The following is a 24,517-nucleotide window of genomic DNA, read 5'->3' on the forward strand; positions in this document are numbered from 1 at the left end:
ATGATCTTCATCCTTTAATAGTGTGCCAGGCTTGACTTGCCCTAATTTCTGTTAATGTGAATTAGATAAATGAATTGCAGGTTATAAATGGATCTCATCAAAACAGGAGAAACAAAAGAGCATACATCTGAAACGCTGGCAGGCTTCCTCTTCTACTAATTGCTTTTGGAGGGAAGGGATATGCAAATAATGCTTGCACCATCGCCAAAGCACTGTGGCATCTCTTGTTTACAGCTCGCAAGTGTAGTATTACAGGAAGAGGAATCTCCCTGTCTCCAAAAGTGCAGAGCATGGTTAAAAGGCTCAAGGTAGACTCAAAAGAAACCTAGGAGACAATATTGTTGAGCTGCTGGAGAACAACATCAACTGGGAGCTACTGACCCATGGCTCAGCTAGCGGAGCTGAAGATACAAGCACTGTGCACTGAAGTAAAGGGAGAGAAAAACTTAACCCAGTCTGTACAAAGTGTCAGCAGATTGAATCCGTGCCTTGTCTGTATTGCAGAGAGGCGCTGGATTCTGCTTTGTAGGAAACAGTAATGTGTCAGGCAACTCCAGGGCTTCACAAGTGAAGCATGTGTTTCAGGCCTTAGATGTATGTTTTCTGTAGGGAGATGTTTGTTTATAAGAACTTGTATGTGAATTTATGGGCTTGTCTGTTTGAATGACTTACTGAGGTGGGAGCTGAGCAAACCTGTGTAAAATACCTGTCTGTGCAAGACAGCACGCTGCATAACTGCAGGGTGGTCTGGACTCTGGGCAGGAGAATCACTGTGCACCTTCTGCAGCAAACTTGCTCCATAGTACTAGATGTGCTGTGCTCAAAACTGCTCTGCCAGCTGGTTTCCTATGGTGACTGGCTCTGGTGATTTACCTATATGCCCCTCTCTGAGGTCACAGGGTCCTGCCGTTCCCTATCTGTTTGGCATTATCTTAGGTACTTCTCTGGTAGTAAAGCAGCCTTTTCTTGTGGTCCATAGCTGCTCTGAAAGACACATTTTGGCACGATGGAAGGAAGGGCAGGAACCCAGCCTCCGTTAGGTCACATTGGTAGCTTTAGTGACTCTCTGGCATGCAGGGAGCTGAAGTTTGTTTCTGACCAGAGAGTAGCTGGAACTCATGGGATGTGGGAGAGATTTTATGGGGATTACTGGGAAACTGATTGTGGAATAGAGCGGCAGCCTCCGTCTTGTGCATGTTCCTCTCCCTATCCCATGCATTTCGGAGTTGTCTGCACAGTTCCTGCATTCAGAGCAGAAGTCCCATAAGCAGCAGTCTTCACCACCATGTGGAAATGACTGAGGATTGTCGAGGTGTGCTCTTTAAAGTGAAATGGTTTGTGTTGATCCAAACCTGTCACACAGGTAGCTTGTTTGTAGATTCTCATGCTCTTGTCTTTCAAGGCACTGTGTCAAATGCACATCAGGTGTGTTCAGCACTTTAGTTTTTTAGCACAAAGTAAGTGGGTTACAACTTCAAGTGAGGGGAGAAGCTGTAAAGGTGGAAGATTCCATGTGAGGTGAGATGCTATCAAAGTCGGCCTTCGAGACGTTTTGACCTCTTGTTTCAGGTCAAGTCCTCACAACCCTTCTGCAGCATCTGACCTCTCAACTTATTCCACCGCCTCCCTGATCAGTAATGAAGAACAGTTTGAAGACTATGGGGAAGGAGATGATGTGGATTTTACACCCAGTAGCCCATGCCCTGATGATGAGACCAGAACCAACGCCTACTCTGACCTTGGCTCATCTGTATCTTCCAGGTTGCTCCTTATTCATTAACAAACAGTTTTTCAATTTTGTTCTTCTCTGAGCATGGATGACCATACCAGAGTTTATACTGGTTGCATAGACCCACCTTAAAAGCAGAATGTTATCGGTTCATTTTCTGCCCTCCAGTTGACAGACTACATTTAATAAGAGCTATAGCAAATACATTGTGTCTGATAACCTCTGTTGGGTTCTGTTGAAATAACTGGGCTGTTTCCAGCTTGTGGAGATTTCTTTCTATTGCAGGCAGTATATTTCACAGTTAGGCGCTAGTATTGGAAGTTATCTGCTGCAGGCTGGAGCCCAGCTTAGTGCTATGCATGAGCCCTGATACAGTGGACAGAAGACCTGCAAGAGAGCTGTTTCTCTTTAGTGTTCTGATACTACAAATCCTTAGCACTAACCTGGAAGGTGAAGTGCTGTATATGGACAGGAGGGGTTTGTTTGGAACAGGCATCCGTATTGACTTTGAATGTCTTGGAGAACATAAGCAAGTAGCTGCTGTCTGTTAGGAGCTGGAAATGCCACTACAGTCCACCAGTTTGCTGCATGTGACCTCAGTCTCTGTAGCTCTTATGTCCTGTGACCAAGTCAGTTGCTGATTTAAAATCCTTCCCCAAGCAAGGGAATGGGCAAGCAGGACTGGGGAAGAGCTGAGCATGAAGATGCTCTAGGATAGGATTTGTCTGCTTGGATCAATAGCACAGGAAGGTCTCGTGCTTCATTGCTAACACAGGACAAGCTCACTGCATCCCTGTTACGCATGCAACCCCCATGTGTTCCCCTCTGTTTCAAGCACTTCTGCAGTCCAACCTTGCCACTCTGTCATGCATGCAGAGCCAGCACCCCTCTCCGCTGCCCTTCATGATGATGGCTTGTGTCCTTCATCCCCTAATTCCTCAGGTTTATGCAGCCCTTTCCATTCTCATTCCTGGGGCTCTGTGCACTTCATGCCATGGTTGCTCTCTTTTATTTGAGTTTATTTTCTCTTTATCATGCCAAGAGCTACTGTTATCTGCTCTTTAGACCTATGTCCACTTCTCCCTTCCTCCTCATTCTAGGGTTCCTTCTGTCCTACCATCTGAGGGGGTTTGTGTGACAACTTCTTACCCTGTCTTTCTCTTGGAGAAGAGACTCTTCAGGTTGCATGCCAGGCTCTAGTGAGAAGATGTGCAAGATGAGAGGGGACGTTGCCGAGGGCGGAACATAGTAATGTAGCTGCTTTTGCTACATGCATCGCTTTTGCTATTCTTCCAGTCACCCAAACTGATTCTTTCCACTGACACCTAGAACAAGTCCTCTGTAAAGCCTCAACTCAGACAGGTAGACTTGCCCAAAGACTAGTATTCTCCATCATCAACTCTAAGTTAGAGAAGCTGCGATTAGAGGTGGTTCCCCAAGTCCCTTGTCTGTGATTCTGACACACAGTCAAGAGGAAAACCTGTTGTGAGTTGGTTACTATAGCCAGTAACATCTTTCCTTTCCTGCAAACAGTGCTGGCCAAACACCCCGAAAAATGAGGCATGTTTATAACAGCGAGTTACTGGATGTTTACTGCTCACAGTGCTGCAAAAAGATAAATCTACTCAACGATTTGGAAGCCAGGCTGAAAAACTTGAAAGCAAACAGGTAAGCAGCCTATTGCACTGCTTTTAGCAATGCCTCCTTAAAATGGGACTAACTAGTAGCAGGAGGAGAGGAAAAAGCCCTCTCCTTCCCTGTATCCCATTCTGTCTTGCACGTGTTGTTCTTAGAAAAGAGTAAGAAATTCAGACCTTGACGTCTACCTGAACCAAAATGCTGTTCTTCATCAGCTAGTAAGTATTTTTCTGACTTAAGGTGCAGACAGCATTAATAAACTCAAATATTTTAATCAATGAGCTCTTTGATTGCAGAGTAAGAGTGATATTTCCAGGAATTTTTCCCAGGAAGTGGGCTCTGCTGTGCTGTTTATTGCAGATCTGTGGTTAGCTACTGTTTTCTCCAGGTGGGAAGGAGTAACCTGGCAGATCCTAGCTAATAACCTTACATACACCCCTCCTAAAGCTAGTGGTGAGCAGAGGTACTTCATTCCTGTGGGATTTTTTTTGTCCTCAAGGGAACTTGGAAAAATGATGAATCCTATAGCAGAAGTTACTTTTGGGGTTCTTTGCAATTTCAGCTTTTTCCTTACATTTCTATCTCTGCCACTCCATCCACTTCCAAACTGTGTTGAGCACTTGGAAAGAATCCAGTGCTTCCAACAATCATCTAGGGTTTTTGAAGGAAATTATTTGGTGGGCTTGTAGCTCCCCCTAGAAACTGAATGTAAATCCTGCCTGTCTGCATAATCCTTGGCCCAGAGCGCACTGCACTGCTGCTTTTCTTGATGACACAGCAGCGTAGTACTTGATATGAACGATGCTCCTGCTGTAGCAAGGAGTCTGCTAACACCCAGACCATGATCTGCTAGGGCTCTGGTAATGTTGTGAGTGCGGCTGTATACACCTGGCTGAAAGAGCGATGCTCTGACAGAGAGAGGGGGGAGTATGTGTGCACAGAGAGATGCGACATCTCTTATCAAGAGATGCAGCTGGATGTTATGATTTGGTTCTAGTGCTGTTTTCTGGAGTCTGGTCCTTCATTTAGATAATACTGGTCTCTGGCTGCAAAAGGGAACTATAAAAATGGAAAGCATCTCAGTTCCTGTGATGAACTGGGAAGCATTATGGGGAAGGATAAACTAAATGTTGATAAAATCATCTAAAAACTGGGAATCCAGAATAAATGTCCATCACTAACTCAGTGTCCATTTGTGGTGTTTCTAATGTTAGTTTCACTCTGATTTACACTGACAAACCTCTGCTAAATATAACAATATTTGCAAATTGACTTAATTAATGATCACGGTAATTTGTGGCTCCACTCATCTTCACATTGTTGTTAACTGCAGCTTTTAATTAAGATGTCTAAGAATATTGTTCACAGTATCATTTTTTTTACTTCACTAAGAAAGTCAGTATTAAGTCTCATTGTGCAATTCATCTGGAGTTTAAATTAAGATTGAATCCAACACTGATCAAATAAGTGTTTAATTCCTGTATCATTCCTTCTGTATCCATGTAGCCCTAACAGGAAAATATCAAGCACAGCTTTTGGAAGGTAAGAGTCTTAAACTTTTTTATGAATACATGTGGAATCAGCTGTAACAATTCTCTAACTGGGGGTGGAAGGAGAGAGGAGGAATAAGTTTAGGAATGTGCCAAGACAAGTTTTCAAGGGAAGGGACCTGTGTTCGGATAGGGATGTTACAGAATATAGAAGCCACTGCTAGTCTTAGAGCAGACCCCTGAACTGGAAAGAGCTTTGTTAAGAACAGATAGTTGCTTCCTCATCTGCCAGCTCTCTTCCTTTATATTACTATTCCATCAGTCCAGCTACTGCTTCTTTCACCCTCATAATGTGGACCTTGTTCTTGTTGCTAAAATGCAAAGGAAAGCAAGAGCATCCCTTTAAAAAGGGCATACAGAATTGTGATCTTCCTTTGACTGAATGAACCGGCCCTGGGCTGGGGAGGGCTGTAAGTTTCAAGAATATTTTAGATAATCTCCGGTGTTACATATTCTGACACTATACTATAGTGGAAACTGCTTGAGATTTCTTTTTTCTTTTTTTTAAAGAAGTTTTTACTGCATGAAATATTCTATATTAACTGTACCAACTAGTGCACAGTGGTGACCTTATTTTAAATTTCTAATAAGACAAATACAACTCAGTACATAGTGTGAATAAGGCCAAGTAGTTTTTAAACTATATTAATGTTGGTGGCAGATCCTATCAAAAGCAACAAAGAATTCCTGCCCTAGAATTAATGTCACTAATTGTGCTCTGTATGACTTCATTTAGCTATCAGTCTCTTGTAAGACTTGTGCTTAAACAGTTGTAATTGTCACTGAAATGATTGCGCAGATTTTAGCATCAGATCTTCAAAGTGCAAAGCAAGGCTATAAGACAGTAGCCAGCGTCTTTCGCCTCCATCCTCATGAAGCAAAATAATTATCCTTCTGATCTTTCAGACAACTCTTCCACAACAGTAACTTCAGCAGCAGTAATGGCAGCACAGAAGACCTGTTCAGAGACAGTATAGACTCCTGTGATAATGATATCACTGAAAAGGTGAGAAGCTGTGTGCATTGTGATTGATGTACCCAACAAATCCTGCTGGAGACATGCATCAGTTGACAGAGCTCTCTTGCTCACAGTTACCAGTGATCTGAAGTAGTTCATTCAAAATGTCCTTCATATTCCATTAATATTTCGGCTTTGCGTCACAAAAATGCAAGAACTGTGCAAGTACAGATCTAGGTATTGTGTTAGTACTTTACTGTGTATTTGTGTTGATCACCTTCAAGGAAGATGCAGGGTCTGGGGAACTCAGAATTTCAGAGCTTAATTTTGTTGCTGGCTTTGCAAGGAAATACAATCCCTTTAAAAAGGGTAGCATAGCTAAATGTCAATTAAAAACAGTGAAGGGGTGTATGAAGAGAGATTAAAACTCTCGGTTCTTTTCCACTTCCCCTTCCAGGTAACATACCTTGAAAAAAAGGTGACAGAACTGGAGAATGATAGCCTGACAAATGGTGACCTGAAGAGCAAACTGAAACAAGAGAACACACAGCTAGTTCACAGGTATAAAGCACGGAGCCAGTTCTCTTTATCATCTTAGAGCAAAGCTAGAACAAAGTTGTAGGGAAGGAACATCTCTGCCTGTAAAATACGACCAAGTCTTCTGCCTTAATGCTGACGGATAAGATAAGGCTTCATCGAGAAGTCCAAGTGGAATAGTGCTGAATTTTCAGCAAACAGAGGCCTTCCAAACAAGTTTCTTAGTACAGAGATGTTACTGACTTGTACAGAGCAAACTCTTCTGTTATAAGAGAGGTTACCACTGTGGTTTTTTTCTTCCACGTAGCAAGAGCAGAAGGCTGGGTGGTAGTCCCAACTTTGTGAGACTGAGAATAAAGGAATAATAGATGAACTGATACTATCTAATTCTATACTTATTGGGAAGATTAAATACTGGAAGAGATACTGGGAAGAGGTTAAATGCCCAGAGAGATGGTGAACTAGAATGAAATAAAGGAACAGGGAGGAAAGAGAGAGGCAATGAAGTTGCACACTTTTTTTTTTAAAGTACTTATGAAGCTGTTACTGAAATGAGATCTGGTTTCCTTAGAGTTCATGAGCTAGAAGAACTATTGAAAGACCAAGAAACATCAGCAGAACAGACCTTGGAAGAAGAGATAAAGAGACATAGAGAAGCATATAGCAAGTACGAGAAAGAGAAAGGCACTGAAATTGAACTGCTAAATACAAGGTAATGAACATTTTGGTGCCACCCAGAACAGAGTACAAGTTCTTCTTTTCTTCATTTTTACTTTGCATGTAAACATAGGCTATTCACAGCCAGACAGTGCACAGATGGTTACAGGTTACTAGTTCTATAGAGTAGCTGTGCAGTTGCATGTCTAATGCCCAAAAGCTTGGAGGATGCTTTACATTAATGCTTTAATCCACATGGCCCATGTAGACAGCTTAGCTGGATATTTGGCATGGGTTCAAGGAGGGAATTGTGACCAGCTGTAGCAAACACTTGTGTCTGCATTTGTTTCTTTCTACTTAATTCTTGTAAGATACCTGTTGTTAGGAGCATAAGAACCTGAGGGTCATTTTTGGCCCTAAAAACAAACAAAAAGCACCCAATAGCTCATGATAAAAAATGCTAAGATTAGAAAGATTTTCTTGTTTGGTCTTTCTACCAAGTGCAAGTGAAATGGCTTCTTAGAGCATGCTACTTTACATGTCTGCATTCTCAAAGAGGCATCTGCTGTAAGATTTTTATTATTGACACAGGGTTCAGCAGCTGGAAGAAGAAAATGGGGAGCTGAAAAGCACTGTCACACGACTGAAATCGCAAACGGAGAGATTAGACGAGGTAACAAAACTTCTGAGTGCTCGAGCAATTTAACAGCAGCTTAATTTGTGTAAGAGCAAATTCATATAGTGATTGGCCCAATTTCTTTAATTTGCCTTCCCTAAACAAGACTATTAATGGAATCGGAACGTTGGTCACCTTTAGTGGCAAGAGTGCCCTGAGACATGCTTTATGACCAGCTGTGTTGATAGATTTGTGTTGTAAAACTGAAGATGGCTCATGCACTTGCAAGCTAGCTATGAAGTTCCCCATTTATTCTAGGAAAGGCAACGCATGTCAGATAGGTTGGAAGACACTAGTCTGCGACTGAAGGATGAGATGGATTTGTACAAGAGAATGATGGACAAGCTGCGGCAGAACAGACTGGAATTTAACAAGGAGAGGGAAGCCACACAGGAGGTAGGTGTAAAGAGGGATGTAAGAGCAGGCAATAACATCTCATCTGCATGGAAGCCCATCTGAAAAAGAACGGACAGACAGGATGAACACTGAAAATACAACATCCAGTGAATGTATTACTGGATTGTGTTTCTGTGGGTGGGGTACCCATAGGGTGATGAATGCTGCAAGAATACCTAATAAATGGCAATCCCTGACCCAAAGGGTCTTTGAGACCTTGAATGTGTGCCCTAACATTTCCTTTCCTATGTTTGCAAGGGGAATTGTGCCTCGCAGACATGAAGCTTAGAGATCAGAGCCACTTCCAGCTCTGAAGCGGTTTAAGTGACCTGTGCTTCCATAGAAGAGCAAGTGGCTGTACTGTAGGACTACCTGGCCTCAGCCAGGCTCACAGAGTGCTTGTGTCACCGTACAGAGGTGGCTGCAGCCAGGGAGGGCTGGTGGTGCAGGGACTGGAGAGACATGGCCTTCTTGCATGCCCACAGCTCATTGAAGACTTGCGGAAGGAACTGGAGCACTTGCAGCTGTACAAGCTGGAGTGTGAGCGTCCTGGACGTGGGAGAAGTTCTTCGTCCAGCGTGAGTGAATTCAACGCCAAAACCAGAGAGGTGGAAATGGAGCATGAAATAAAACGGCTGAAGCAGGTGAGCAGGGAAGTGCCTCTTGATCCATGTGAAATGTACAGGACTGCTTTGCCTATAGCTCCAACCCCTAGCACACTGCCTTTAGATTTTGTCCCCCACTTCTCACACAGGCACAAGACCCGCAGGCAATGTAAATTATGCACATTGGAAACATCTGTGATTCAGGCAGGGAGACTTGTCACTGGTGGCAAGAATGTTGCTGTTAGCTTGCAGCCTTACCATATGTCATCCAAGCTACCTGTGATTTTAAAAATGTATTTATTTTAATGAAACCTTGTAGGAAGAACTTAAAAGCAATGTCTTTTCATCCTTAAATAGGAGAATCAGAAACTTCGTGACCAAAATGATGATCTCAACGGACAGATCCTAAGTCTTAGTCTTTATGAAGCTAAAAATCTCTTTGCAACGCAAACAAAAGCCCAGTCACTGGCTGCTGAAATTGATTCTGCATCAAGAGATGAGGTAATAGGCTTTTTAAATCAAGTACTACATCCAAAAATACACATTTTTCGATGTAATTAACTGTCAAGGTTGAACTATCTGAAGCTGACAAATGAATAACAGAAAAATATGCTTTGCTAGGAGTTCAAGAGTGTTAGAAGGCTGCCTTAAATCTGACAGTGTCTTTGGATGCTCCTTTTAATATAACTCTTCCATTTGTCGCTCAAAAAAAATGGAATTATTACAGTCTTGGTGAACTGTTTTACAATGAATGTATTTTAATGTCTTCTAGCTTACAGGGTACTGTGGTATTATGACATTAATTACATACAGAAATTACCCTAGCTAGTTACTTAAATTTTTACTTTCTGTTCTAGAGTTAGTTCTAAGTTACTTCAGTAACAGGCTCTCTAAATTTGAGTTATATATTTCCTGTAGCAGAGCTGAATTCTTGGAGAAAGTAGGTAGTGTGCAAGTAATAATCTGCTAATGCTTTGGAAGATACTGTAGGAGACCCATTTCTACACGGGCTGAGTGAAGCCAGTATAGTTTCCTTTAAGCTCCCAGAGAGATCATGAGATCAGGCCAATGGATATGTGGGAGCTTCCAGGGAAAAAGACAGGTTAGTGATGAAGGAGATTAAAAGCAATTGTTTGCCTTTTACGCTTCATTTCTTCTGGAAGAACTTTCCATTTCTTCTTCAAGAGGAGTCCTGAGACAGACCTTTTTACCCAGTCTGTACTTGAATGACCCTGTTAGCCTTAGCTCCCAGGCAGTCCCTTGAAGTGAAGTGCATACTTGAGTTTCTTGCTGAATCAGAGCACTGTGAAGAGAGGCTCTTTAATTGTTGAACTCTAATTAGGTAAAAGCAAATTGGGCTTTTGCTATTGTCAAGAAAAATCTTTTGTTTCTCCTTCTGAATCTCATGACACTGGCTCATGTAAAGAATACTCAGCACTCCCCCTCTAAACAAGAAAAGTGCCTTACAACTGTGGCCCTGGCTTAGTAAACCTCACAGACCTGCATAAACTTTTCCCATTGTGCCATTTTTCCTGTATAATCAAAATGAAGGTAAGAAACTGCAGATTCAAAGTGGGACTTCTGTGAAGGCTAATGAAAATGGACACCCAGATCACATTAGGTTTAGGAGGATCTGGGGCTCTGACACTCCTGGGCAGCTTTGTCAGTTTGGATTTAAACATGTGGAGTATAAAAAGCAAGCAGTCTTCATCTTTGGGGAGTTGGAGGGGCCTTTCACAGCTCAAAGGTCTAGTGAAACACATTATTTAATATAGAACATCAAATATTCAGTGGGTTGTTCTTGAAGAGTATGTAGCTGTGTTGTTTGGGGGTTTTTTGATAGGATGTTTTTGAGAGAGAATATGCACATGATACAGAGGCAGCCTGTATTGTTCCCAGTGCAAAACATTGAAACCCTGTTGTGTTCAGCAGCTTTTCATGCAAAGTCCTTTAGATTTCAGTAGATAGGGAAAAAAATTGAGTATCATGAAGCTCTTACACTGGGTTGAGGAAGCTCATCGGTGGTGTGGATGCAGGATGGATTGGTGTGTTATATGGGGAATTTGTTTCAAATGGCCTGCGAAAAGATCCCTGGTGATGACTGTTCACCACCTTCCTTAATAGCAAAGATCTTTAACATACAGATCGTGTCTGATACAGATACAGGAGGAGCTGGATGTAGAATACCTATCACAAAAGGGAATTGGTGATCCTGAGCAGGCGCTAGACTCTCACCTGTCTGAATTTCATGCTATTATGTAAACTAATGAGAATATTTCAAGAGTAACTTTGAAATGTTGTGTTTCAGCTCATGGAAGCCCTTAAAGAACAGGAAGAGATAAATTACAGATTGCGACAGTATATGGACAAGATCATTTTGGCAATCCTAGACCACAACCCGTCTATCTTGGAAATAAAGAATTGAAGAGAATGTGAGAAGGAAAAGCAGCAACTGCCTGACATTTCTGCACATGCCACTGGATCTAAACAACACTCTGATACTGTAAATTAATCTATAAATATATATATATACAGTATGTGTGAGTGTGGGTGCGCGGGTGTGTTTATATGATGTTTGGTACACTGTTATTTGTCATTGAATTGGCTTGGTTAGACTTTTTCCATGCACTTTCAATACCTGTGATAAGATGGATACTGTATATTAATGTAATAACAATATAACTGGATCATGCTGTTTTAGATACTGGACAAAATGACTCTACCTCTAGTTGTAAAGGTAAAAAGGACAATGGAAACATACGGATGTGGCCCTAACTTTAGGAGCAAGAATTGTTCTTTCGTTCTTCCAGGAATTTGGGTACCACAAACCAATTAACATACCCAGGTTCAGTTCCTGACTGGTGCTGACTGTGTAATTTCCTATTTGATTTAGTTTTAGTACTTAAACCACACATAGGATAAAAAAAAAACAAACTTTAGGGAAAAGGGAAGACACAAAGTAAGAGGGAAGAAGAGGAAGATATTGCAAAATTGTTGCTATTTGTGAAGAATCACCATCCACTTGTTTGCCACTGTCAGCACAAAGTGCTTTTTATGTAAGATCACTTTGGAGCTTGCTTTGGGATGCTCTGAGCCCGCCTGCTCTTTAGCGTGTGTGCGCATGTGTATTTTTTATGCCAGGGTCCCTATAGCATTGAGGCTAAGAAGCTCTTCAAATCTGTTCCCCTATTTTCAGGGGTTTGTCATGGGCCATTGAGATGAATTCTGGGATCCTGCCCCTTCCCCTCACCCTTAATTTTAAAGATATCACTGAATGAACATGTTCCAGTTCTTACAAAATAAAGAAATTGAACAAAAATAAATGCATGAAGTAACTCACTATAGGGGGAGGAGGAGCAACCCTTGAAATTACGTGTTGAGTTTCTTTCCCACCCCAGATACACAGCACTCTTTTGAAATGGATGTTTTGTGGGCAAGCTGTGTAGAGGACCAGCTGGGGTCCTAACACAGTGGTGGAGAGAAGTCTGATGTGGGGTGACTTTTACCTACAGGGCAGTAAAAAGATAAAGAGCTTGGTCTTGCAGAAGTTGCCAATCCAGACTGAGTACACACATGCATATCTAAAGCTCTGAACAGGGAACACATCCTGATTTAGATGAGCAGTTGTGCAGGTGCTTAACTTTAAATGTGTACTGTGACTGCTCATAGAAGTCAGTGGGACAGAACATAATCTTTAAAGTTGAGTGTATGCTTAAATGCTGCCTTAAATAGGGATGGACTTCAACATGTGCCTGTGTTCTCCTGAGCTGGATCTGTGTACTGTAGGGCTAGGACCTTTTTAATTAAAAATGTAGCTTATATAAGGTAGCTCATGGAATTGTTTAGATAGTTGAACGCTAAAAGAAAAAATTTTATTCCATGCACTTTTTAAAAGTAAGTATTTCACACTTCCGATTCACACCAACTGACACAGAAAAATAGGCCCAAGTGTCTGGCTTTCCCCAGTGCATAGAGATGTTTCCGCTATTGAATATGCTCCCCAGAAGAATGTTACAGTAGCAATGACTGTGCTTTTCTGTGTATTTCTTGCTGTTGGCAGTGTCTTGCCCCTAGTATTCTCTTGATGTATCTTGGTGTGTATATGTGATGCATTTTTCCTGAATTTGAATACATAAAACATGTATTCAGTTATGGATGTAAATATATATATATTTTTCTGCAATCTCTGTGCTTTTGCCTTCAGTGATGTGTTACTGGAGTGATGGGAAGAGGGGAAATACTGAAATCAGGCTTTCTTGAAGGCAAGAAAATAAAAACGATTTGTTTCTGTGTATCTGCATTAGGCAGGTGTAAAGTAACTGGAAATCAGAAGGGACCAGAGGAATAACTGTGGGCCGCAACACCCCAGTGCACAAAGATGTCTGTGCTCTGGGAGAAATGGCCGTGTCTTGTTCAAACAGTGATGTCTCAGGAGTGGTTTCCTGAGGCTCTAGGGTAATCTGGAGGAAGGGATTTAAAGACGACTACTTTGCCACCTGAGGATGGTATAAAAAGTCCTGTACTAAACTGCAGCAGCTTCTGTTTGTGGAGAAGCAGGTCGAACACCATGGATGCCCCACACCTGCACCTTTCCCACCTGCTGCTGCTTATGGATGTGCCACCCAGAAGGTAGGAGAGGAACAGTTAAGCCAGCTTGGCACTGCCTACAGCTCCCTGCCTACAGGACTCTTCACCTGCACTTTAGTGATGGCATTTCCCTCTGCATGATGCTGTCTGTGGGTTGTGCCAAGGACTTTGCTCTTTTTATAGGCCACAGAGAACTGTTTCAAATTGCCAGGTGGCTGTTGCTAACCTGCTGTGACAAGCAGGGCTGGGTGAGCCAGCAGCCCTGCCGCTGGAGCTGACCGGCTGTGGTAAGTTACATTTCTGTCCTGCTCATGCAGTGGATTTGAAGATGAGTGAAGCTGTTGCAGGTCAGACTGGTGACTGAATGTTTTTCTCTATTTTTAAGTAAACTGGACTTAGCTTCAAAATTCTAATAATCTAAAACCCATTCCCATTAGGGTAGAACATCAGCAAATGTTGAGGACTATTTCACTGAAAATTATGCTGAGCACTTGGGAAGCAGAGAGTCTGGCTCACTTCACTGAGACCACAGAGCCCGTGGACATGAACAGAAGAAGACATGAGTGTAGTGATAGCCAAGTTTTTATGCAGGTAATTTTATGTAAGAGGCAAATAGTTGCTAATAGTGACAAATAGTCACTAAATCTGGCTGAAATCCCGAAAGCAGTATTCTAGCCAAGGGCACCCAGCAGTGGATTTTCTAAAGACTTGCAGGACTTTTTGTTTACTTCTGTACCCAACTGCTTTAGCATTTAGAAGCCCTTCCTTGCTCCAGTGTTTGCATTTGAAGAGTTGTCTTACCACCACGTCGGTGGTGTTTGTAGCTTTGTTTTATTGCATGGAGGAATTGTACTTCTGCTCCTGTGGGGCCCTTGGTGTGGTGCTGCTTTCTGTTATTGTTCAGATACGTATCCAGATACTTGCTGTGTTTGATAAATAATGTGAGTTGGAGGTGGGAGAGGCATTTCACTGGCAGATACATTTTCCTCTAAGGTATCCACCACTAAAAATAATAATTAGCAATTGCATTCTTAGACTAACTACAGTAACTACAAATACTAGAGCAACTTGTCTTGCAATCCAAGCCTTGGGAACTCTTCTATCCCAGAAGTCACCACGTCTTATGACATGCAGGTAACTTGGTAATAAGGGATCACTTGATGAGTCACTGGGACAGGGAGAAGAGTAATTTGATATCAACACTGCAGAGAGTGCATATTTTGATCAAGTGTCAGACAGACACGTTGGCAGAACAGACAGGAGATGTGGAAGATAGGGAGGCAGTGGTTTCAGTGTCTGTTGTCTGACAAACTCCTTACTACTTTACTGTGGGCTTGCTTTGTGCTCACAGGCCAGCTGGGGAAGTACAGCCTGCCTCTGTCAGTGTTCCTGTTGGTGGAACAATGACTCACTTCCCTGGGTAAATAACTTCAAACAGAAATGTGGTATCATCTCATTTTAGCAATACTCAAATGCAGTAAGCATTCTTCTGTCAAAACCGTGCTTCTCATTTAACCCTCGGGGATGCAGACATAATCCAAGGTACTGTATCTTGATCTGCTCCTTAGTTCATTTTACTGTAGATTCTGAAAAGCTAAGTGATATTCTGGTCAAACCAGTTGCAAAACCACTGCAGGTATTTTTTTGTACAGTGAAAAAAATTACTTGTTTCTACCTAGAAGCTGTACTCCGTCAGGCTAATCCCACACACAACCTACTGCAGAAAAAATACCTCTTTCAAAACTCGCACTTGTACCTGCAATGTAGCCTCTCAAGGTTTTTCTGATACTGGCTGCTTCCCTCCAGACATCAGTCTTCAGCTGGTTTCAGAGTGTGATGCTGATTCAACACTACCTTGACATCCAAAGAGTATTTTTCAGCTTTTTGAATAACTTCTATAGACTCAAGCTGTTTGAGAATTTGTCATGTTTTGAAATGCAATAGTGACAAACTGTAACCATCCCATCTATTTTTAAGGAGTTTTTAATATGCAAATTCATAGCAAGTCTCAAAAAAAAAATCCAATATACTTTCCGCCAAATTTCCTTTTATGGTCTTGGGAGAAATTCAAATGTTTCTCAGCCAGCTCTGTAGAGAGTTGAACACAGCGTTATTAATTTTCAAAGATATGTGTATCAACAAATATTTTGCTGTCTGAATGCAGCAATTCTCCGTTTACTTTGGTAGAACTGCATTACTCTCCAGAGAGGATCTTGGCCTATAGTATTTAGGCTCCCTAATCTGGTTAGTAATTGAGGCTTGGAAGCTCATATATAAACATACATTTTGGCCTGCTCCATCAGTCACTGTTCAGCGGTCTCTGCATCATAGTGCTAGTGACCTGTGATGAATCTAAGAACTAGAATTTACAAATAAATGAATACTTTTTTTTCCTTCTTTAATGGCAGTGAATATACAGTGGTTCTTTCTTAAAATAAATACTGTATGGTGTGGTCTGAGGGGGCTTTTCCAAGGAAGGAAGGAAGTAGCAGCTGATCAAACACTTGCCAAATCAGTGGCTTGGCTTATATTGATTTGAATGAAAACTAACTCAAACTTTAACTGAGCAGTTCTTGGATTGGTTCTGGTGTAAGTAGCAATGCTCAGTGCTCGTATTCTCATTATGTCATTTGTTACTCAAGGAACATTGTCAAGAAGGCATGCCAGGTGGTGTAACACAGCTGGTTTTGAAAGAGAGAGTTCAACAGTTGCTGGCATTTTGTTCCTTTGCAGCATCCTTGGGGTTATTTTCTCAGTATTTTTCAATCCAAAATATTGATCCTAAGAGCAGTTTGCTGTTGAAGCACCTGGTATGTGTGGGTTTCTTTTTTAATGAAACTCTGCATGTGCCTTTAAAGTTTGATAAGGATTGCAATGTTTGGTCTGAATCCTGTAATCCTGCATAATGCACTGGGAGTTGCTCTGATGCACAAGAGAGTCTTTTATTTGTGGGATTCTTCCCCAGTATGTCTTCTGTTGACATTTACGCTCTTGGTCTTGTCCCCAGCCACTGTGCCTGCTATCAGAGTGTCTGTGTGCCTTGGGGCAGCCTCTTTGAGCAGATGGGAGGGATAAACATGATATTCCTGGCTTCAGTACGGCTTTAGCTACTGAGATGAAGAATTTTAGCCCTGTCTTTTGTGTGGTCCTGAAAATAAGTTTTGTCCCATCTACATCACAAAATGTTGTAGCTGATTCTCATGATATGCAAGCATATAGGGTGACTAATCCCGAAGTGCATCCAGGTGAGGGACTATTGGGATGTCCCTGTAAGTTTTCCCTTGATTCTGTATCGCTACCCAATTGCATGCTGCACTTACACACTCTGTTGGCAAGGCACAGCCCTGCTAGCTTAGCCTAGCAAGCATACCCTGCAGATAATGACAGCAGTCATTAAAATAGAAACATCTGCATCTAGGGTCACGGTACCATAGTCTGCCACAGTGTGGAGCCAGCTGACAGTGCTACATTGTGTTCCTTAAACTTTATTTTTTTTTAGCTTACTGGCTTAAGTCTCTCGGTTTTGTTCAACTGGGAGAGTAGTACCTATTCAAACATAAAATTAGAGAGATATTACATTTTACTGAAACTTTAAACCCAGTGAAAAGATATATTAACAAACACGGGCTTCTGTGGTATAGTTTGGACGCCTACCCCTAGAATCTGTATTTCTTTTTTGTGTAGATGTTATTAGTTGGTACAACTGTCATGTCTGAGCTGTCAGCTTTCGCACCACTGTTCTCAGCAGTGACATTCACCCTGGCAAACCCGTAAAGCCTGTTGTGCCCTGGCGAGGGGCACAGACACACGTTCAGTATGCAGACAGTAAGGGGTGCAGAAGAGCTGCGGTTATTCTACCCAGACAGTTGGAGCAGTGATCTTACACTACCCAACATCAGCTCCATTTTACTTAATACCTTATCTGTAGCTAAATTATTCTGGCTTTGGAGAAAGGAAGTCAGAAGGGGAACCAAGAATTTCATATCATGTGAACACTGTGCTACAGGGCAGTAAATGTTGCACTGACGGTATGTTTAAATACTGAGATATTTTAAGAATTACTGTAAAATCAGTTGTGGAAGCCATTTGTTTTGCTTTGTTGCACAGACTGTACTTACATTTTTTGCATGGTTACATATTTTAGTACTTGTGCCTTTTACTTCTGTTGTGAGGATACATTTTATTTTCACATTTTATCTCCTGTTTTGGGCACTTTTTATATACACTTGTTTCATTTGATCTTCATCTCTGGTTTTCCTGTGATGTACATGTGTATATATAAAATAGATCAGATTTGTATTCATGTGCCTCTGAGATGTAAAAAATACTCATTTTGTACAGGTTTTTTTAGAAGCACTAGGTCGTGGTCTAAGTTACATGGCGAATGAAATTTAACATAATAAGCAGTTCTTTGTCTTTCAGAAATGTTGTGTCAGATGGCTGGTCTCTTTTGTAAGTCAATGTCATACACACACACACACTCCCCAGATTTACTGTTCTACTATCCTTACGAGACCAATCCTATCCACTTGTTGGTTTCAGTTAATTCAAAATAATAAAACGCCTAACTCAATGTTACAGCCCTGACTTGGCGATTATAGTTTTTATTTGCACTAAAGCCAGTTTGTTTCTTTTTATACTTGAAAGGGACACCAGACCAAAATCTCATTTGAATACCTTGCCCATTTCAGGTTAACTTCAGTTCTGGGATTATTTTTGTGGGAGTGGGCAAGTGATTTACTTTGGCCATTGAAATGGAAAGAGAAATAGCATTACCAATTCATAGACTCTCCTTCTTAGAGAGGGTAAAATGCTTTAGATTACTTCTGTTCCCTCCCTGGCTTCTGTGACAGCTTTTCCTAAGGACAGACCCTGGATCTGCATGACTGGAGATCTTCCTCTTGCAGATGTAAGAAGTTGGGTGTCTTGCTTTTCACATTTTGGCCACTGTGGAATAAACTTCCCTTGGGATTTGTAGCACAGCACTCTCCTGCAGCATTTGGGATGCTGTATAGATGTGTTGTGAGACTGGACCATTTGTAACTCTGGCAATCAGGGACCTGGTGCTAGAAGTGTCCTTCCCTCCCACCAACCTCTTCCTGAGCTGCTGCTTTCATTTCTTGAGTGTTGACCCCCTCATCTGGTGAGATGCTTGAATTGTTCCTTCTCTCACACCTTGTGGTTTATCAGTACCCCACTCACCAGCCCCTGGCCACAATGAGATAATAAAATATGGTAAGTCACAGGAAAGAAATCATCTATATCCCCTAAATCTCCCAAAAGATAAAGTTTAGATCTATAAATTCGTATGTTCCATTCTCACCGAGCAGAATTTTTTTAACTGAATTTGGCATCCACTTGACAGATTATAAAGCTGCCTTAGAAGCAAGGAGGTGGTTTTATTTTTTACTTCAAAGGCTGCTTGGTATGAAAATGAGCAAAGTCCACTCGCTCCATTGTTACTGAAAAAAACTGAAAAAAGCAGCCAGCAGAAGTAGCATATGACTATTTTTAATCTTGTTCTGTAATTTACAACACAAGTGAAGTGATGTCAGTACTGTTGCAATGTGCCATTACACTATTTTTGTCTGTATTTTCTTGAAATACTTTCTGGGGACAATAAAGCTGTCCTTGCTAATGTGGATCCTTTCAGGTAGCTGTAATGTACAATCAGATATGTAAATAAATTATTTGTTTTCCCTGCATGACTAAAACGTTGTCTGTAGTGGGTGACTGATTCAGTGTCCCTCCTCACCCTGCATCCCTGGCACACACAGCATATACCCACCTCTATTTCTGTACCTCATTTAAAGAAGGATTGCACAGTTCTGCTCTTGCCTGCCTAAATGCCAACTTCATTAGCTTTGGCTGAGTTACACGGATGTCGCTAGGGAATGAGTTTGTCTCAGTACGTGCTTTATCTGACAGCCACAACTATGTTATATTTCCAAGAGCTTTGTAGGATACATGATGCTGAAGCTTCACAGAAGCGACCTGTTAATCTCTCCACCCACAGTGCTCCCCTTCTCAACTGATGGGAACTCCAGCTGTGAGCTGTTTGCAGGACTTGGAGCCAGCTTTTTAATCTGACTTAAATATCATTATTTACTGACCCGTGTGGCTAATGAGCATGTGCTCTGACTCCTTTCCTGGCGAGCAGCAGGCTGCTGTGAGGAAGGCATAGCCTGGGCGGGTCTGGTGCACAGCCTGACCTTGCGTGGCCACCACTGACCCCCCGGGGCATGCCCGCGGGCCACTGGGGGGAGGAGGCTCACGGTTAAAGGCAACGGCTTTCCCTCCGCTCACCTGTGCCGGGGAGAAGCCTGAGGGGAAGCTCTACCGAGGGTGACTCATTGCCAAGCCCCCCGGAGCGGCTGCGGCTCCCAGGTGTGTTTGATGAGCCCTCCTGGGAGCGGGACGGCAGAGTCGGCCCGTGAGGGGCCAGAGCGGCGGCGGGAAACCTCGGGCAGCGCCGGGGAGCTGGGGCCCATCGCCGGCCTGTGCAGCCTGTGGGGACTGTAGTGGGGACTAAAGGAGACCCTCGGTCGGTGCAGGCTCAGGCCAGGACTTACCAAGTCACCATCCGCAGCCAAGCAGCTGCTGTGTGAGGCGGGAAGGTGGAGGACACATTGGTGCCCGGCAGGGGGGGGCCCTCAACCAACGCTCTGAGGTAACTTTTTTTGATCTTCTCCTGTCTGAGCTGCCAGACCCACTTGGCTCTTCTCTGGTCTTTATTTTAACCGCTAAAGTGAAAATCTAACCTAGTAAGTGACTGGCTGGTTAGGTTCAAGGCTACTTTTTGCAAAAGTCTGTGTGGAGTGAGGGGAGGGCGCTGCCGGCACAGTCACCTCAGGGGCAGTCAGCCCCAGGGCTGGTGTCTGTGGGCGCCATTACTGAAAAGAGGGGCCCATTAGTTTGGAAAAACGCTGCTCATAGAGGGGCAGCCGCAGTCAGCTTACAGAGGTGCTGGGTGCTTCTTACCGGGGAAAAATGGGGCCTTCCTGTAGTGTTCTGGGGAGACTCCTGAGCTGAAGCATGTCCTTGAGCAGCCCTGTGCAGCTTGCTGCCCTGTCCTACCATGTCGGAGGGAACCATCAGAGTCATCCTGGAAATGCCAGCAAAGCCCTCGCTGACATGGCCACAGGGTGCAGATGGCTCACAGCTGTGCTTCCATGGGGGAGTTTAGTGGGTAAAAGTTTGCCTCCTGAAAAGTTACTGCTCCCACTCCTAGCCTGCTGCTTCATCAGGTGTCACTTATGCCCTTGATTTAAAAAAATGCGACCGTTTTGCACCTGTGTGAATGGTGGTGAAGGGCTTAAAGCCAGAGAACCCAGCCTGTGGTGTATTATTTAAAATCTGGAGTCTACTGTGGTAAGATCTCTGCCTCCAGCTGAGCTCAAAGCAAGGGAAAGGGGGAAAGAGAATTTTGAAAAGACTTCACTGATCAGTTCAAGACTTGCAGGGCAAATGTTTTCCTTTAAAAAGCATTTCGATGATCTTCAAGTGATCATAGTGTGCAAACTGCTTTGATTTGGCTGTCAGTAGTTTCTAAACCTGGTATATATCTTTTACAATATCATCTCATGGTTGCTGAGCAGCTTTTCTCCCAGTGGGTACAAATATCTGGGGAATCAGAGCAAAGGCAGTGTATGAATAATCCATGGAGCACCTTACCTGTGTGTTATCTTCTCAGGCTTCCCCGTTCCCAGATTCCTCACGGCAATGAGATGTTGGTTATTCAGATTTATAACAGCAGGCTCAAAGAAAACTCCCTGCTGTGTATGCTAAACCACTTCACCAGAGAGACAGGGAGCAGTTTTGTTCCCAAAGCTCAGCAGCTCAGGCTAACATGCTGTACTACTGACCTACTTCCAGATCAATTACTCACTGGTATGCAAGAAAGACACACTGGGGAAGTAAATCAGCTGTTACTCTGGGGATAGGAATACATCAACACTATGTATCACAAAGTCTGTAATAGTTTCTAACAAATGATGCTGTTCTTACTGGGTTGGGGAGAGCTGAGACCCTTGGGTCATTTTGCAACCAGGAATTAAACCTCAGAACTCCCTGGGAGGTGATTGGTTTCTTGCTGTTATCTTTCGGGGGAAAAAGGAGGAGGAAAAGGGGGTTGGAAGCCAGGCAGAGGTTAAATGAGGTGGTAGCAGAGTAGGAAATAGATTGCAGGAGTTCTGACTCCTGAAAACTTGGATGGTGACAAGGAGAGCTGTTACAAAGAGGAAATACATCTCATGTGAGCACCGAGTGAGTACACCAGCCAACTCCTGTAGTCTGGCAGCAGGCTCTGATCTCACGTTGTCTTGGCAGACACATTTTGTGCAGCATAACAGCCTCAAAGCTGTGACTTTCCCTTGCTTTCCCTTGTTCTGTTTGCTGTTCTTGATGGCCCATGTTGCGATGTTTTCCCATATCTCTAATGGCAGATGGAGGTCTGGGATGTGTTGCTCCACTCTAAATGTATTTTGACCCACGTAATGCAGCAGGGACTCTCCTAGCTTGCATAACTTGGAGTAAGTTTTGTCCTTGGAGCCAGCTGCTTTCTGGATGCAAAAAAGGGGTTAGAGCATATGACTAGTAAATTGAAGATTGTCCCAGATGTATAACCATAACTATTTGGGTTAATGGTGATTTTAAAACAACTTTGCAGTGATAATGTGTCAGCATGGCTCCTGGCATAGTGTTTAAACCCTTATTCCCTCACACCGAGATTTTGTGCCTTAGCCTGCTAACAGACAAGGTAGTTAATATTTTGATGCAATAGCGTGTAACATAAGGCTTACAACTACAGTACAGACTGTTTCTGAAAAGAGAGCAGATAACTGGGCTGCGCCACCAAATGAGGTAAATGGAACTTAGCTGCTGAAAGGCTGTGTTCACTCTTTCCCTGTTGTACTGTAAGGCAAGCAAATTGCAGGTTGTGTTTTATGAAACACTGTCTCTCTTGACCACTGTGTGGCTTTTCTTAATGTGCTCAGGCTTTTTTTTTTTTAAAACCTGAATGGTCACTGGGCAGGGTTGCTCTCAGCCCTTCAGTAATTCTCTGGTCTGCCTGAGCACTTGTCCTGAGCAACAAAGAAATAACCCCTGACCAAGCCTGTCCTTTAGCCTGGGTCGAAGCATGGACTAAGGAGCCGAGCACTGACTGTGCAAAGCAATGAATTTGGGGGTTGCCCTGAATAAAAGCAGCAGCAGCAGAGGAGTTTGCTTTCATTTGTGGAAATACAGTATAAGGGTGGGTTAAAGGTGCAGCCTTGAAGCCCCCTCCTCAGCAGCCCTCCCCCCAGGGGAGTAGCAGGGCCGGGCGGTGGGTGCAGCAGAGCATTCCCCCAGCAGAGAATGGCCGGGCTCTTCGCATCGCTGCTGCCAGAGCTGGGGAGGGAGGAGGAGTGCTGCCAGGGCTGCTGTGTGCAGAGGGATGTAGTTAAACACCAGCCACCTGAAACGCAAAGTCCACGGCCATGGAGGGTGCAGGACGTGTCTGAAAAAGAACCCCAACAGCTCCTGCCATCCTACTGTTTTCAGCCTCTGGGTATCGCCGGAGTGCTGGCCTCCCAAGTGACTGTAGCATCGAAAAAGTAATCCCTAGCATCAGAGACCGGCTTGGAAATATTTGGCACAATGTTTGTATTAACACCTAAAAATGGGACTTACCTTTAGGAAAGCAACTATTCCTCTTTGGATTGAGCTGTTCAGACCTCACGTGTTTTATTTATTTGTGCAAGGAGCACATTGCAAATGCAGTATGTGTTCTTGTAATAAAGGTTGTGTAACTCGAATCTGATTAAACAGACAGTGGTGCCTAGTTACAGATTCACAGATAGTAAAAAGAGAGATTATATAATGTCAGATTGGTAGTAGGTTCTAACTGTGCCTTGATGATTTTTTTTTATTATTTTCTTGTTGGTTGGTTGGTTTGGTTTGTGTTTTTCAGGAGGAGTATGTAAGCCAAAAAATACCTGATTAGTTTCTGCTGCCCAGCAATGGTTGAAAACAAGAAACCAGAATGAGAAATTTCAATGCAAAGCTAAATGATTCAAAACCACATCCTTCAAATTCTTCCCTCTTGCCCTACAGCTAGTGGTGATAAAAATGAGAGCTGATTCATTTCTTGGGTTTTAACCAAGCATTAGCCATAAGATTAAATATTTGGTAGCTGGAAACCCAAAGAAGGAAATATTAATAATGTAGTATTGTATTTATGATTTATGCTATTATGATTTTACTATGTAAACAGAAGATAATGGGATTGAAGTAAAATGTGAAAATTCAGTTTGAATATCAGGAAACACCTCCTGACACAAACCCATGTTAGATTGCCCGATACCGTCCCGAGGGAAGGGGTGGAAACGCTGTTGCTTGGCTCTCGGGGCGATGGGAGGCAGCGCGGCAGGGCAGGGGCAGGGCGGGAGCTGTGGTGGGCCCGGGGAGCCCCAGCCCGGCCCCGCCTTGGGTCCCGCCGCGGGACGGAGCAGCCAGCGGGGCTGGCGCCCGCTGTCCTCGTTTTGGGGGGGAAGAAGGCTCCTTCCCCCCCGAACCTGGGGGCTGGGGCCCGCACACTCTGCCGTTCGCAGGCGCCGGACCCTGGAGAGCAGCAGGGCGCTTAGCGGCCGGGTTTTTTCACACAGAACAGCTGTTTGTTTCCGTAGGCAAGGCCGTGTTTGTGCAGCGATGCGCAGCTTCGCTCTGTCACCAGAAACATCGCTTGTTGTAAACCAGGAGAAAGAAAAACAAACGTTCACCAACAGTTTCGCGGTCTTTTTTGAGCACCGGCGCTGCCCTGGGGGGGTGATGGCGGCGAGACCCGCGGGGCAGAGCCGCCCGGGGGGACTCCCCGGTTGCCTCCAGCCTGGGGGCGGGGACCTGGGGGGCCGCTGCGCCCCGCGACCGGGGAAGGGCCCGGCCCCCCGGTCCCCGGCAGCCGACGGGGGCCGCGCTGAGCCGCGCCCCGCCCGCGCTCCCGTGTCGTCGCCCGTTCCCGGTGCCCCGCCCCGCGCCCGCACGTGCCTACAGGAACCACCGCGAGCCGCACCGGGGCACCAGGGGGGGGCCGGGGCTGGGGGGGGGCGCCGGTGCCCCGCCCCGTCCCGCCGGCGGCGGCTCCCCGGGGTGCGCAGGCGGCTCGCTGGCTTCCACTGGCGGCGCGCGGGTGCTGCTAGCCCGTCA

The 24,517-nt window shown here is 43.9% G+C and overlaps 1 protein-coding gene across 5 annotated transcripts in view; it reads left to right on the forward strand.

Annotated features, from left to right (window-relative positions):
- The window catches only part of RAB11FIP4 (RAB11 family interacting protein 4), a 127,879-nt gene extending 109,959 nt beyond the window's left edge, over positions 1 to 17,920 (forward strand). For 3 of the 5 annotated variants that reach the window (XM_074847196.1, XM_074847201.1, XM_074847199.1), the window contains 11 exons: positions 1,570 to 1,761; positions 3,263 to 3,397; positions 4,874 to 4,909; positions 5,824 to 5,923; positions 6,333 to 6,436; positions 6,984 to 7,124; positions 7,661 to 7,742; positions 8,004 to 8,141; positions 8,627 to 8,785; positions 9,104 to 9,247; positions 11,055 to 17,920. In XM_074847196.1, coding sequence (XP_074703297.1) covers positions 1,570 to 1,761; positions 3,263 to 3,397; positions 4,874 to 4,909; positions 5,824 to 5,923; positions 6,333 to 6,436; positions 6,984 to 7,124; positions 7,661 to 7,742; positions 8,004 to 8,141; positions 8,627 to 8,785; positions 9,104 to 9,247; positions 11,055 to 11,171 — 1,348 coding nt within the window. In that variant the 3' untranslated portion in view covers positions 11,172 to 17,920. The remainder of the gene's footprint in view (positions 1 to 1,569; positions 1,762 to 3,262; positions 3,398 to 4,873; positions 4,910 to 5,823; positions 5,924 to 6,332; positions 6,437 to 6,983; positions 7,125 to 7,660; positions 7,743 to 8,003; positions 8,142 to 8,626; positions 8,786 to 9,103; positions 9,248 to 11,054) is intronic. The other 2 variants (XM_074847197.1, XM_074847198.1) reach the window with 2 other exon arrangements.
- Positions 17,921 to 24,517: the final 6,597 nt, after the last annotated feature.

Source organism: Strix aluco, chromosome 21 (genome assembly GCF_031877795.1).
Source record: "Strix aluco isolate bStrAlu1 chromosome 21, bStrAlu1.hap1, whole genome shotgun sequence".
Lineage (NCBI taxonomy): Eukaryota > Metazoa > Chordata > Aves > Strigiformes > Strigidae > Strix > Strix aluco.